This window comes from Rhinolophus ferrumequinum, chromosome 21 (genome assembly GCF_004115265.2).
Source record: "Rhinolophus ferrumequinum isolate MPI-CBG mRhiFer1 chromosome 21, mRhiFer1_v1.p, whole genome shotgun sequence".
Classification (NCBI taxonomy): Eukaryota; Metazoa; Chordata; class Mammalia; order Chiroptera; family Rhinolophidae; genus Rhinolophus; species Rhinolophus ferrumequinum.
Window position 1 is genome coordinate 42,893,141 of NC_046304.1, and position 13,357 is coordinate 42,906,497.

Consider the following 13,357-nt stretch of genomic DNA (forward strand, 5'->3'; position numbering starts at 1 on the left):
CTCCCCAGGGGGAGGTCTGTAGAATGTGGAGAGCTTAGTGCAGCTAGGCTCAGAGGGGGCCTCCCTATGTGGTAGTACCTTAGTTGTCAGTGTTTTCTAAAGTCTGATTGTTACCTTTGCAGGTCCAAGTTTATATGGCAGTATTACCTAGAGCTGATCAGACTTTTCAAAACAATGGGAAATAAATCTTTATTATCACTAGTTACATCAGGTGTGCAGAACAGCTTCGCCCTGGTACTTGGGTGAGCATTTCATTTACCACTGAAGAAAAGGGATTTGAAAGCAGATCATAGGCTCAGTGCAAAGTGCCCCCCACTGTATGACTGAAGCTCTCTAAGGCTGTTTTCTCATCTGAAATTCTTTCACAGTTGTAGAGAAGGTTAAGTGAATAGATGTGTATAGTTTAGCACTGAGCCTAGCTCAGAGTTAATGCACAATGATTGTTAGCTAATGTTATTAAAATATTGCTTGGTGAATACAGAAATACTGAAAAATGAAGAGGGATGTTCAAACATGGAATCTCTAAAAATGGGGATGGGAATATCCACAGGGGTAGGTCTGAATCATGGCAGATTTCACCCACATACCTCCTGAAATCACTCCCCGGGTGAGTTACTCAGCCTCTGATGAAAGTGTATTCATCAGGTAGTTTGGGGTAGAAAAAAGGTTGTTAGTCCTAAGGAAAATTTCATCCAAGCCTTGATGATATCTGACTTTTAGGTTAGGGCGTGACTGTCTTAGAGTTTGATTTAGGCTGATGCTGTCATGTTTTTCTGAAGCCACATCTTAGTATCTTGTTTCAGATATCCCTTATAGACAGAGAGGTATAAAAAATAATAAATAGACCTACCACCTAGCTTAAAAAATAAAACATTGTGAATACAACTATAGACCCTGATTTTAAAGCAAAATTTGTGTTGTTTCTTTGTCACCCAAGTAATATGTGCTCATTACAAATGATGATTTGGTTCTTTCTAATTTCACTTTCACAACAGCCCAGTTTACCAGGAGGAATTGAGGGCGCCTTTCTGTCCTTACCCTACCCATCCCCTGTATAGAAATAGTATATTAACAGGGTGTTTTTTTTGGTACTGTTTTTTTCTATTCTAAACAGGTGAAACTGGACAAGGTTTTAAAGAATCTCCTGGAGTAGAGCCTTTGGAAGAGTCAGAAAGTACTAAGGAATCCAAATCATCATGGAAAGGAGGTTCTTTTGGGAGGTAGCACTCAATGTCTGTGAATTTAATCAAAACGAGTTATGCTTTTCCTTCTAAGAATTAAAATTGCACACAATATACCAGAATGGCAGCAAAAAAACAAACAAAATTAATGTGAAAATTTTACTACTCATATTTTAAACCTCCCTGAGGGAGTTTTAAGAACCTTAAGCTACAGTACTTAATTCTCAGCATTAACCACCTATTTATTTTTCAATATTTCCATTCATCTTCAAAGTAGTTTATGTTCTTTGCAAAAAACTTGAAAAGTACAGAAAAATAAAAAAGCAGAAATAAATGAAATCTACCATTTAGAACTAAATAACTGCTTGTTAACATTTTATTGTATTTTAGTCTTTCTTACTGTTTTTTAGTCATATTGTCTATATAATTTTGTTTGCTGCATTTTAAAATTAACACATCAAGTCTTTCCCCAAGGTATTAAACTCTTTATAACCCTTTTTAATTACTGTATAACATACCATTCTTATGTGCATCATAATTTACTAAACCACTTCTCTGAAGTGGAGGTAGTGTTTCCTGTGTTTTTATATTATTTTTTTTAATGTGATACACACTTTTATTCTTTCTCCCTCCATCCCCCACAATATCTTTAAGCTGCATTCAGAGTCAAAGAGTATGAATGTTATAAGGCTGTTAAAAGTTGCCAAGTTGCTTTCCAAAAAGGCCATGACTGTAACACCCCAGCAAGATGAAAGTGCTGGGTTACTACACCCTCATGAACCGTATCACTGACCAATATCAGAGTTTAAAAATTGGTGCTACTTTCAAGACAAAATATAATATTTTTACAGGTTTGATTGTATTTCTGCTAACTAGAGGTTGAACATGATAATATTCACTTAAATATCTGATTCTCAGTTTTTTTATGGAGTTTGTCATGGCTTGAAAAGCAGTCAGTGCCTTCTTTTTAGGTGGAGTACTCCGTAGAAAACTTGTCTTAAAGGAGACCATCATAAGATAAATTTCTTGACTTTATTTTTCATTATTAGATTTTTTAAAATAACAAGTGCAAAAGTGAAACAATTTAAGGGTATTTAATATAAAATGAGTGCTCTACCCAGACTCCCTTCCACTCCACACACTACAGTAACAAGTGTTTATTGTTCTTTGTGTGTATTCTCCTATGTGTTTAATTTTTTTTTTATAAAGTCCTTTTTATTAGTCAAAATCACAATCACCTTGATTAAAAGGATGGGACACGCCATCCTCAGCAGAAAATGATACAGTTTATAGAAAACCTTCCCGCCCCGCCCCCAACACGCCCCCTATGTGTTTAATTCTTGATACTTTATACAGAGCTGTTTCCACCATATATCAATAAAAAAAAACAAAAACAGATAAGCAGCAAAAAGTGATAAGGGTAGAAGGGGGTGTCTTTCCTTTTTTCTGTGCATAACAGTGAACAGTCTGAATACTCACAGGCAGGCTGCTTGAAGCAGTTCTCGGGGCTCTCACAGGAAGGGCCTTCTGTGATCATGCTGGGCTCGAGTAAGTGAGGGTACTCTTTTAGGTATTCCTTGTCATCCGAGGCTTTGGGCCCCTCTTGGGATGGAGATGAAGCAGAATCCACTGGTGAAATAATTAGACTCGGAGACACAGCACACACCTTTTCTCTAAGAAGTAATGGTGAGTAGTTAAACCTTAAATATCAGTTATTGTTATTCAGCATACAACTATGAAAATGTAAATAGTTAGGAGTGTTTAAAGTTGAGAAGAATGGGAGAGCCCTAACTGAATTTCAGAATTGAAATTCCAGAATACCAACATTACCCATAATAACAATTATTACCCATAATATGAACAATTATCTGAAATCATTCAAGTGGGAGTCATAGGCACATGGACAAACAGGTGGACGCAAGTTTGTCCTGTAATATGTAGGACTTGATACCCTGGGAAGAGAATTCTGGATACAACTTAATAGTCTAGTCACATTGAGTGTACTCCTTAGATATAATTTCCTGAACTGGGTAACTTACTTTTTTCATTGTTTCAACCAACAGGTCTGTATATCCAGTGGCAATTTTTCTCCCAGGCTTCAGGCCACATTTCCAACAAACTACTGTGTATACACAGTAAACCTGAATATCTTTCAGGCCTGTTTTAAGCCTCTCACCTTACCCTCCCACCATCCCACTCCCTGTCCTGCCTACCTAGTTGCAATGCTCTTCTCTGGCATCATACTGTTTCTTCACAGAGATGCTCTACCTTTCTATTTCTGGCAAACTCATCCTACAAAGCCCAGTCTCTCTCCCACCTGCCTCAGGCTCTGAGGCTCTGTATTCCTAAAGCATAGGCTTCTCACCTTATTTTGGTAACACCATTTTCACATTGTATAGTATCTTTGTCTCTTATGTTAACTGTGAGTTTCAGGGACAGTAGCCACATCATATTCATTCAGCAAAGGACATTTCATAATGATAAAGGGATCAATCCAACAAGAGGATATAACCCTTGTAAACATTTATACGCTCAATATAGGAGCATCTAAATATATAAAGCAAATATTGACAAAAATAAAGGGAGAGATTGACAGGAATACAGTAATAGTAGGAGATTTTAACACCCATTGACATGAATGGATAGATCATCCAGACAGAAAATCAACATAGAAACAGCAGCCTTAAAGCCTGACACATTAGAGCAGGTGGATTTAATTTATGTTTTTAGAACATTTCACCCAAAAGCAACAGAATACAGTTTCCAAGTGCACATGGGACATTTTCCAGGATAGACCACCTGTTAAGCCACAGAACAATTCTCAATAAATTTAAGAAGATTGAAATCCTATCAGGTATCTTCTCTCTGATCACAGTGGAGTGAAACTAGAAATCAATTACAAGAAGAAAACTGAAAAATAAACACATAGAGGCTAAATAACATGCTAAATAATAAATGGGTTAACAATGGGATCAAGAAAATAATCAAAAGATGCCTTGAGACAAATGAAAACACAACGACCCAAAATCTATGGGACAGAGACAAAGCACTCCTAAGAGGGAAATTCATAACAATACAGGCCTACCTCAAGAAACAAAAATCTCAGTCTAACTTTACACCTAAAGGAACTAGAAGAAGAACAAATAAACCCAAAGTGAGTAGAAGGAAGGAAATTTTAAAGATCAGAGAAGAAATAAAAGAGTCTAAAAAAAACCAAATGATCAATGAAAGCAAGAACTAGTTCTTTGAAAAGATAACATCGATAAACCTTTAACCAGATTCATCAAGAAAAAGGGGACCCAAAAAAATCAGAAATGAAACACAAATGACAACTAACACCACAGAAATACGAAGGATTGTAAGAAAATACTATGAACAATTTTATGCCAACAAATTGGACAACCTGGAAGAAATGGATAAATTCCTAGAAACACACTCTTCCAAGACTGAATCAAGAAACAGAAAATCTAAACCGACGGATAACTACTAACAAAATCAAATCAGTAATCAAAAAACTCCCAATAAACAATAGTCTGAGGCCAGATGGCTTCACAAGTGAATTTTACCAAACATTCAAAGAATTAACACCTATCCTCAAACTATTTCAAAAAAATGAAGAAGAGGGAAGACTCCCAAGCTCATTTCATGAGGCTAGGATTACACTGATTCCAAAATCAGACAAAGACATTACAAAATTATAGGCCAACATCCCTGATGAACATACATGCAAAAATCCTCAACAAAATATTTGCAAACCGAATTCAACAATACATTAAAAAGATCAAGTGGAATTTATTCGTAGGATGCAAGGTTGGTTCAATAACCACAAATCAATTAATGTGATATGCCACATAAACAAAATGAAGGATAAAAGTCATCATATCAATAGATGCAAAAAAAGCATTTGACAAAATCCAGTATCCATTTATGTTAAAAACTCTCAGCAAAGCTTTTTCATGAAGATGGTGCCGAAAGCGAAGAAGGAAGTCCCTGCCTCTCCCAAAGACAAAGCCAAAACAAAGGCTTTGAAGGCAAAGAAAGCAGTGCTGAAAGGCGTCCACAGCCACACAAAAAAGATCCTCACATCACCCACCTTACAAAGGCCCAAGATACCGCAGCTCTGAAGACAGCCTAAATATCCTCAGAAGAGCACCCCCAGGAGAAACAAGCTTGACCACTATGCCATCATCAAGTTCCCCCTAACTACCGAGTCAGCTGTGAAGAAAATAGAAGATAAATATACACTATGTTCATTATGGATGTCAAGGCCAACAAGCATCAGATAAACAGGTTGTGAAGAAGCTCTATGACCTTGATCTGGCAAAGGTCAACACCCTGATCAGGTCTGATGGAGAGAAGTCATATGTTTGGTTCCTAACTATGATGCTTTGAATGTTGCCAACAAAATTGGGATCATCTAAACTGAGTCCAGGTGTCTAATTCTAAATGAAAATTTTTCACTGTAAAAAAAAAAAAAAAACTCAGCAAAGTGGGAAAAGAGGGAACATACCTCAACGTTATAAAGGCCATATATGACAAACCCACAGCTAACATTATACTCATGGGGGGAAAGCTGAAAGTGTTTTCCTTCAGATCAGGAACAAGACAAGGATGTCCACTTTCACCACTTTTATCCAACATAGTATTGGTACTCCCAGCCACAGCAATCAGAAAGTAATGACGTCCATACTGGAAAGGAAGAAGTAAGACTGTCATTTGCAGGTGAGGATGGGTTGCATTTTAATTCATCAAAAACAATAAAAAAGAGAAATTAAGAAAATCCCATTTACAGTTGCATCAAAAATAGATAAATAAAATACCTAAGAATAAATTTAACCAAGGAGGTAAAAGATTTGTACTTGGAAAATTATAAAACATGGGCCGGCCCAGTGGCTCAGGCCGTTACAGCTCCGTGCTCCTAACTCCAAAGGCTGCTGCTTCGATTCCCACATGGGCTCTCAACCACAAGGTTGCCAGTTGGATTCCTCAAATCCTGCAAGGAATGGTGGGCAGCGCCCCCTGCAACTATAGATTGAATGTGGCACCTTGAGCTGAGCTGCCACTGAGCTCCCAGATGGCTCAGTTGGTTGGAGCACGTCCTCTCAACCACAAGGTTGCCGGTTCGACTCCCATAAGGGATGGTGGGCTGTGACCCCTGCAATTAGCAACGGCAACTGGACTTGGAACTGAGCTGCACCCTCCACAACTAAGACTGAAAGGACAACTTGAAGCTGAACTAAGATTAAAAGGACAACAACTTGACTTGGAAAAAAAAAGCCCTGGAAGTACGCACTGTTCCCCAATAAAGTCCTGTTCTCCTTCCCCAATAAAATCTTTTAAAAAAAAACTATGAAACATTGAAGAAAGAAACTAAAGAAGATACAAATAAATGGAAGCATATACTGTGCTCATGGATAGGAAGAATTAACATTGTTAAAATGTCTGTACTACCCAAAGCAATCAACAGACTCAATGCAATCCCTATCAAAACACCAATGGCATTTTTCACAGAACTAGAACAAATAATCCTCAAATTTGTGTGGAACCACAACACCCCAAATAGCCACAGCAATCTTGAGAAAGAATAATAAAGTTGGAGGTATCATGCTACCTGATATCAAACTATATACTACAAGTATATAGTAAAACAGCATGGTACTGGCCTAACAACAGACATAGATCAATGGAACAGAATAGAGAACCCAGAAACAAACCCACACCTATATATGGTCAATCTAGGACAAAGGAGGCAAGACTATACAATGGGGTAAAGACAGTTTCTTTAATAAATGGTGTTGGGAAAACTAGACAGATAGCATGCAAAGAAATGAAACTAGACCATCTTCTTACATCGTATATAAGAATAAACTCAAAATGGATTAAAGCCTTAAAAGTAAGACCCAAAACCATAAAACTCCTAGAAGAAAACATAGGCAGTAAACTCTTTGACATTGCTCTTAGTAATATTTTTTGGATGTCTCCTCGGGCAAGGGAAACAAAAGAAAAAAATAAACAAGACTACATCAAACTAAAAAGTTTTTGCACAGCAAAGGAAACAAATTGAAAAGACAACCTACTAAATGGGAGACATATTCACCAATGATACATCCTGTAAGAGATTAATACCATAGCCAAAATACATAAAGAACTCATACAACTTAACACCAAAGAAAAAAGAAAAATCCAATTAAAATATGGGCAGAGGATCTGAATAGACATTTCTCCAAAGAGGACATACAGATGACCAACAGACATGAAAAGATACTCACCATCACCAATCATCAGAGGAATGCAAATTAAAACCACAAGGAGTTATCATCTCAAACCTGTCAGAATGGTTATCATCAATGAATCAACAAACAAGTGTTGGTGAGGATGTGGCGAAAAGGGAACTCTTGTACACTGTTGGTGGGATTACAAATTGGTTCAGCCTCTATAGAAAACAATATGGAGGTTCCTCAAAATATTAAAAATAGATCTACCATATGACCCAGCAATCCCATTTCTGGGTATTTATCCAAAGCCAAACATTAATTCGAAAATATATTTGCACCCCTATGTTCATTGCAGCATTACTTACAATAGTCAAGATGTGGAGCAACCTAAGTATCCATTAATAGACAAATGGATAAAGAAGATATGATACATATATACAATGGAGTATTAGCCATTAAAAAGAATGAAATCTTACCATTTTGTGACAACATGGATGGACCTAGAAGGTATTATGCTAAGTGAAATAAGTCAGAGAAAGACAAGTAACATATGATTTCCCTTATATGTGGAATCTTAAAAAAACAAAAAATTAAACACACTCAAATACAGAGAACAAATTGATGGTTGCCAGATGGCAGGGGGTTGGAGGGCTGAGTGAAAAAGGTGAAGGGATTAAGAAGTACAAATTGGCAATTACAAAATAGTCACAGGGATGTAAAGTGCAGCATAGGGAATATAATCAGTAATATTGTAATAACTATATGTGTCAGGTGGGTACTAGACTTATCAGGGGTTATCACTTCATTTAAGTTACATAAATGTGTAACCACTATGCTGTCTGTACACCTGAAACTAATACTGAATACTGAATGTAACATTGAATGTCAATTGTAATTGAAAAATTAAAATAAAAAATTTTTAAACCCAAAGAACTTTTAACAGTGCTGGGCTGATTACTATAATTAACATTTAATGTTACTATAATCTCATCAACTATTTTCATACTGATTTGTGACTAAATTCTATTGAAAATCTACAGAGGAAAGTAATTGAGTTTGATTCATAAGAAGAAAAACTGAAGGAAAAAAATGGACCCATGTGAAAATGAAGTAGTCTGGGGTCAAACTGATGACAAATTCAGTATCAGGTAGTAGAGAAACTGTGGACGAAGTTATGAAGTTTGAACATTAGACTTCAGGGAGATGGTATTCATGTGAAATATGAAATCCTGCAGGGAGATTCGCATATTTAAACCATTTTTATGTGAAATGGCTATATTGCACTGGATTGTGGAAAGGGAGAGCACAAAAAGATGTTTGCTGATTTTTAAAAGACATCAGGTGAATGCCAAAAATTTACAAATACACAGTGTCTTGGAATAAATTGCAAGGACTTTGGTATCTGTACAAGGTGAATTTTTCTGTATTTAGTGATTACGTCAGTTGATCATATTGGTATCAGTGAGTTTTCGGGGTATATTCTCATACCTTCAAAATGTGGAATAAGCTTATTGTGGAGTCTTTCATTCAATGGAAAAGGGGATAAAAAGTCATTAGGAGAGGGGAAATCATGAATCCATTTCCTTTCTGGGGAATTTGTGTTCTGTAGATTTCTAAGGGAGCAAAGTGGATATTCCCTCAATTTCAATATTTTAATATAGCTCTCTATGTACTAACATTACAAACCCGATTCAAAATATTAAGCATTCGAAAATTAGACAAAGTATTTGACCTATAAATATTTGATTATGGTACCAGCCAAGATCCCTACCACAGAGATATACCCACAAAACAGTCAGCATTTCTACAACTCTGGCATCTGTTTTTCTAAAGCAAACTAATGAAACACTGTAAAACGTTGCTTTCAAGTTGTATAAATGATTCTGGGCTACAGAACTACATCTTGCTATCTGATAGTTATTAAAAGTAATTGTTATTTTAGAGCAATCAGACCAACATAGTTCTATGATTATGTCATTCCTGAGATTTTTATCCTGGGTACAAAACTCTTGGCTTTTAGTATAACATTCAGCAATAAAAAATTTTACCTTTAATATTTTCTAGGTACACAAGGTCCTAACAAAATGCAGCCTGAAAAAGCCTCAACCATACCATGTTCTAAATCACATGAAGTGTTGAACCCTCCTCCCTCATCTAGTCTTTTGCCCAAGAGTAGAACATCCTCTGTTGAAGACAGTGAGTAGTAATGTTATTAGTACTTGGACTGTTGCCATGAGTTGAAGACAATAGTTAGATCCTGGGACAACTGCTATTGCTAGTAGCCATTTTACTTTTGTTGCTCTACATTTTATGCAGGTTATTTTTTTGTTTTACATGATCTTATTTGTAAATCTTTGTTATTAATTATGAGCTATGATTTCTTCTTAAGCTGGTCTTGCATGTTTTGCACCCACTATTTTATTATCTAAATCCTTTCCTCAAAGATTTTAGGACAGTAAGAGTCTCTGATATATTAGTATATCAGTTGGTGATCTTCAAATTATTAGTGAATGACAAAATATAGTTAACTTGAAAATTACCGTTTCCTATTATCTCTGGGATTTTCATATGGTCAGTATATAAAATCATTGTTAATGGTTACCTTTATAACATGTGGATGAACCATAATTTATATAGTTATTCTTCAAGCCATTTAGGGTTTTTAGTAAATTTTCATTGCTTTTAAGTAACTTTTCAGGGAACATTTTTATAAGAACATTAAAATTGTTTTCTTCCTGATTTAATTAGATTCTTATTTACTGAAGATGAGTCCTTGATTTAATGTTTGTGTGTGCTTTTCATAAAATCAAGTTTAAAATATATTTCTAAGTAGTATGTGTGAACTTGTTTACATAGGTGTGTGTATATATAAGATGATTTATTTCTGTGAGTTTGATTTCTTTAGAGTTTCATTTTAATGCCCATTTAAATTTGTCCAACTAGCAGAAGTTCCTTCTGTGGACATGATTCCAAATGCTAGGAAGCTAGGGGAGCCTATCCGATCAGCTATTCCTTTACATCCACCCTACCACCCTTCAGAGCCTCGAGCAACTTGCCCCATAGGAAAAGAATACTTGCGTTCAAGTCACTGCTCTCTTGCCATGAATTCTACTGGAGAAGGCACATTTTCTGTGGTAAGTGGAAAAGCTTGCTTTCAATTGGACAGAAGTCTATAGTACAGATTTAAAGAAATCTCTGCTAGAAGAGTAGTCAAAGATAATTGCACTAATCAGAGCACTGTACTTCTTAAAATTTCCCTCTGCATACACCTACATGTTTTTACTCCAGGAATATAGGGACAGGAAAAATGTATAAAAAGGGAAATAGTAAGAGCAAAATATATTGAGTGTTTACTTTGTGCCAGGCACAGTCTGGGTACTTTACAAGTATTGAATAATTTACTCTTCACAACACAACTCTGGAGTAGATATATTTTTATTTCCCATGGGGAAGCTGATAGAGGTTCAGTATTTTGTCTGAGGTCACACAGCAATTGTAGAGTCAGAATTTGAACTCAGGCATCTTAGCTTCAGAACCTGTATTACATGTCCCTAATTAAATAATTTTAAAAAAATTTAAGTGTAAAAAGTGTGAAAAATAACCTTTTGTCTCTGTTTCTATTATCCAGATTCACTTGTTAATATCTTGGCCTATTTGTGTCTACTCTTTTCTTTGAAAAAGAAAAATCCCTTTTTATACAGTCAACCTGTCCCTATCTTCCTAGAAGCAATAGGCAGGTATATAAAAAGGGTGAATTTATAAATAATGATACATTCTCATTTTTAAAAAGTCAAACAATGCAGAAAAAGTAATGAAATAAGCATCATTAGCATTACATGATCATCATTTAAACATTCTGTGCATCTATTCAGATAGGAGTGTGGATATATAAAAAGAAAGAAAGAATGGTAGGATAACGGTTACATTTAGGGAGATAGAAAGTTACATTTGGTCGAAGGGCTTATGAGTTGCTGGTAATAATTCTATTTCTTGACCTGAGTGGCAGTTAAGTGGGAATGTTCATTTTGAAGTAATTCTTGAACAGGACACTTAAACTTCAATTAAAAATTTTTTTAAAAATGTGATTATATTACAGATATTTACTAACGAGTATTAAATTTAACTTTACCTTAATAAAATACTGAAGTGAAACTGAAGAGATTGTTAAACATCAAATGTTTCTTCACCACAAGAAATATTTTCCATAAGATTCCCTCTAAGGTTAAATAAGTTGTTAAAAATGTTAGGAGTTTATATTTGTATTTTGGGAGGTTTTGTCTTTAACTATTTCAATTTTGGGGTTTCTACTGACTTCTTGATAATGACTTTAATACTTTCCACTTGTGATTTGATCGTTTTATCATTGTCCAGGTGTTGCCATAACCCCTGAATTTTCAAATTTGCGAATACTCGTGTGCCTTTATATTTGAATAGCATCCCGAGCCACACTTTTTCTCTGAGTAAAAGTTTATAGACATTGCTCCATTCCTTTGGCATTGGGGATCAATAGAGTGTTTTGACAAATGTGTTTTTAAAAAAGCAAAACATAGAGAATGAAGGGACCTAGCTTTCTGCAACAGGTCCTCCCTTTCCCCACACCCAAAATATTTTTATGTGTCCTCTTTGTAGTTTTTTCAAGTCAATTTTCTCTTGTTTTTAATAGGAAACAGATGATAGAATTTTCTTAACTTCCAACTTGCCTAAAGATAGCAAACAGGAAATGTGTCCAGCTCAAGTCCACGGGCCTAGGACAAGGAGGTCTCCCAAAGAAAAACGGTAACATTACTGCAGGCTTCAATGTTTCCAATCTGTTTGCAAAGGGATTTGAAGAGTTAGGGGTATATTCTCTATTAGGGGTATATTCTCTCAACTTAGCTGTAAAGACCAGTACGAAATATTTGTTAAAGGACATATTACAGGTGTTTTGAACTAAGCAATATACACTTGGCTACTTACATGTCACATGGTCACTTTTATTACAGATATGAAAACAGAGCTGCAGTCTCGTCGTCGGATTCACCTTTCTCTCAGAGGCCGAGAAATAGGTTAACAGAACAAGAACTACATGCAGTATCAGAGAAACTCTCTCAACGGCTCTCCGAATTAGATTGGGCAAGTCTTGTTTTTTTATCTGTATTGAGACTGCCATAGTTGGTGAGCATTTAAGTGATCTTCCAATTGAAAGCGAAAGCTAAGCCAAGAAACTGGAAAATTAGCTGTGTCTTAGTTGCCGTGAAAATCTTCCCTAAGTCAGACAGGTAGGACATAGGATAAGAAATGATCTCCTAGCCTTTCACGACATAACTAAATTTGGTACAGATTCATCCAAATTTTTATTGAATTCTGATGAAAACTAGTCATTTAACATAAGTGATTACGTTAAACCATTTATCTTTAGATACATCTATATAGTTTCCCTTTGTCATAAAATTATGAAATTAGATGGATCTCTATAATTTGTTGTAATTTGTTATAATTTTGTTATGGATCTATAATTTTTTATAAAATTAGATGGATCTCTGATTCTCACAAAATACAGAATTACAGTTTGGGGGTTATCATTGAGTAAATGTCAAGTTCCTGTGTGACTTATTCTAAAGTTTATTGAAACTGAACAGTCCACAGCACTGATACCCAGTCTTTAGAAACCAAACATGCATAAGCATCTGAAAACTTGTTATTAGTGCCAGATTATCAGAGGAAGCTTTCTAAAGGTTGCATCTGTCTATTCCTTCCAACTTGCATTCTGCTGAAATCATGGAAGGTGCTGAAAAGAATTTTCTTAACAGATGTTAAAAAGTGCCCTTGGTGATCGAATTAAAGAAAAGACTGACTACAAAGAAGAAGATACTGGAAATGAAGAGGTGGAGAGTGGAAATTATGAGACACTGTCTCAGCACAGTGACAGCATCATGGAGTGTGGGCCGAAAAAGCGCAGGCCAGGTACCTATCCCAGAGAGG

At 35.7% G+C, this 13,357-nt stretch overlaps 1 protein-coding gene and 1 pseudogene across 3 annotated transcripts in view; both read left to right on the top strand.

The window, feature by feature from the left end:
• CEP95 (centrosomal protein 95) overlaps positions 1–13,357 on the top strand; it is a 33,302-nt gene that overhangs the window by 7,530 nt on the left and 12,415 nt on the right. For 2 of the 3 annotated variants that reach the window (XM_033089860.1, XM_033089858.1), the window contains exons 5-11: positions 1,115–1,220; positions 2,752–2,867; positions 9,461–9,592; positions 10,340–10,530; positions 12,060–12,172; positions 12,379–12,508; positions 13,186–13,339. In XM_033089860.1, the coding sequence (XP_032945751.1) occupies positions 1,115–1,220; positions 2,752–2,867; positions 9,461–9,592; positions 10,340–10,530; positions 12,060–12,172; positions 12,379–12,508; positions 13,186–13,339 (942 nt within the window). The remainder of the gene's footprint in view (positions 1–1,114; positions 1,221–2,751; positions 2,868–9,460; positions 9,593–10,339; positions 10,531–12,059; positions 12,173–12,378; positions 12,509–13,185; positions 13,340–13,357) is intronic. The other variant, XM_033089859.1, reaches the window with a different exon arrangement.
• Positions 5,029–5,870, top strand: LOC117013098 (60S ribosomal protein L23a-like; annotated as a pseudogene).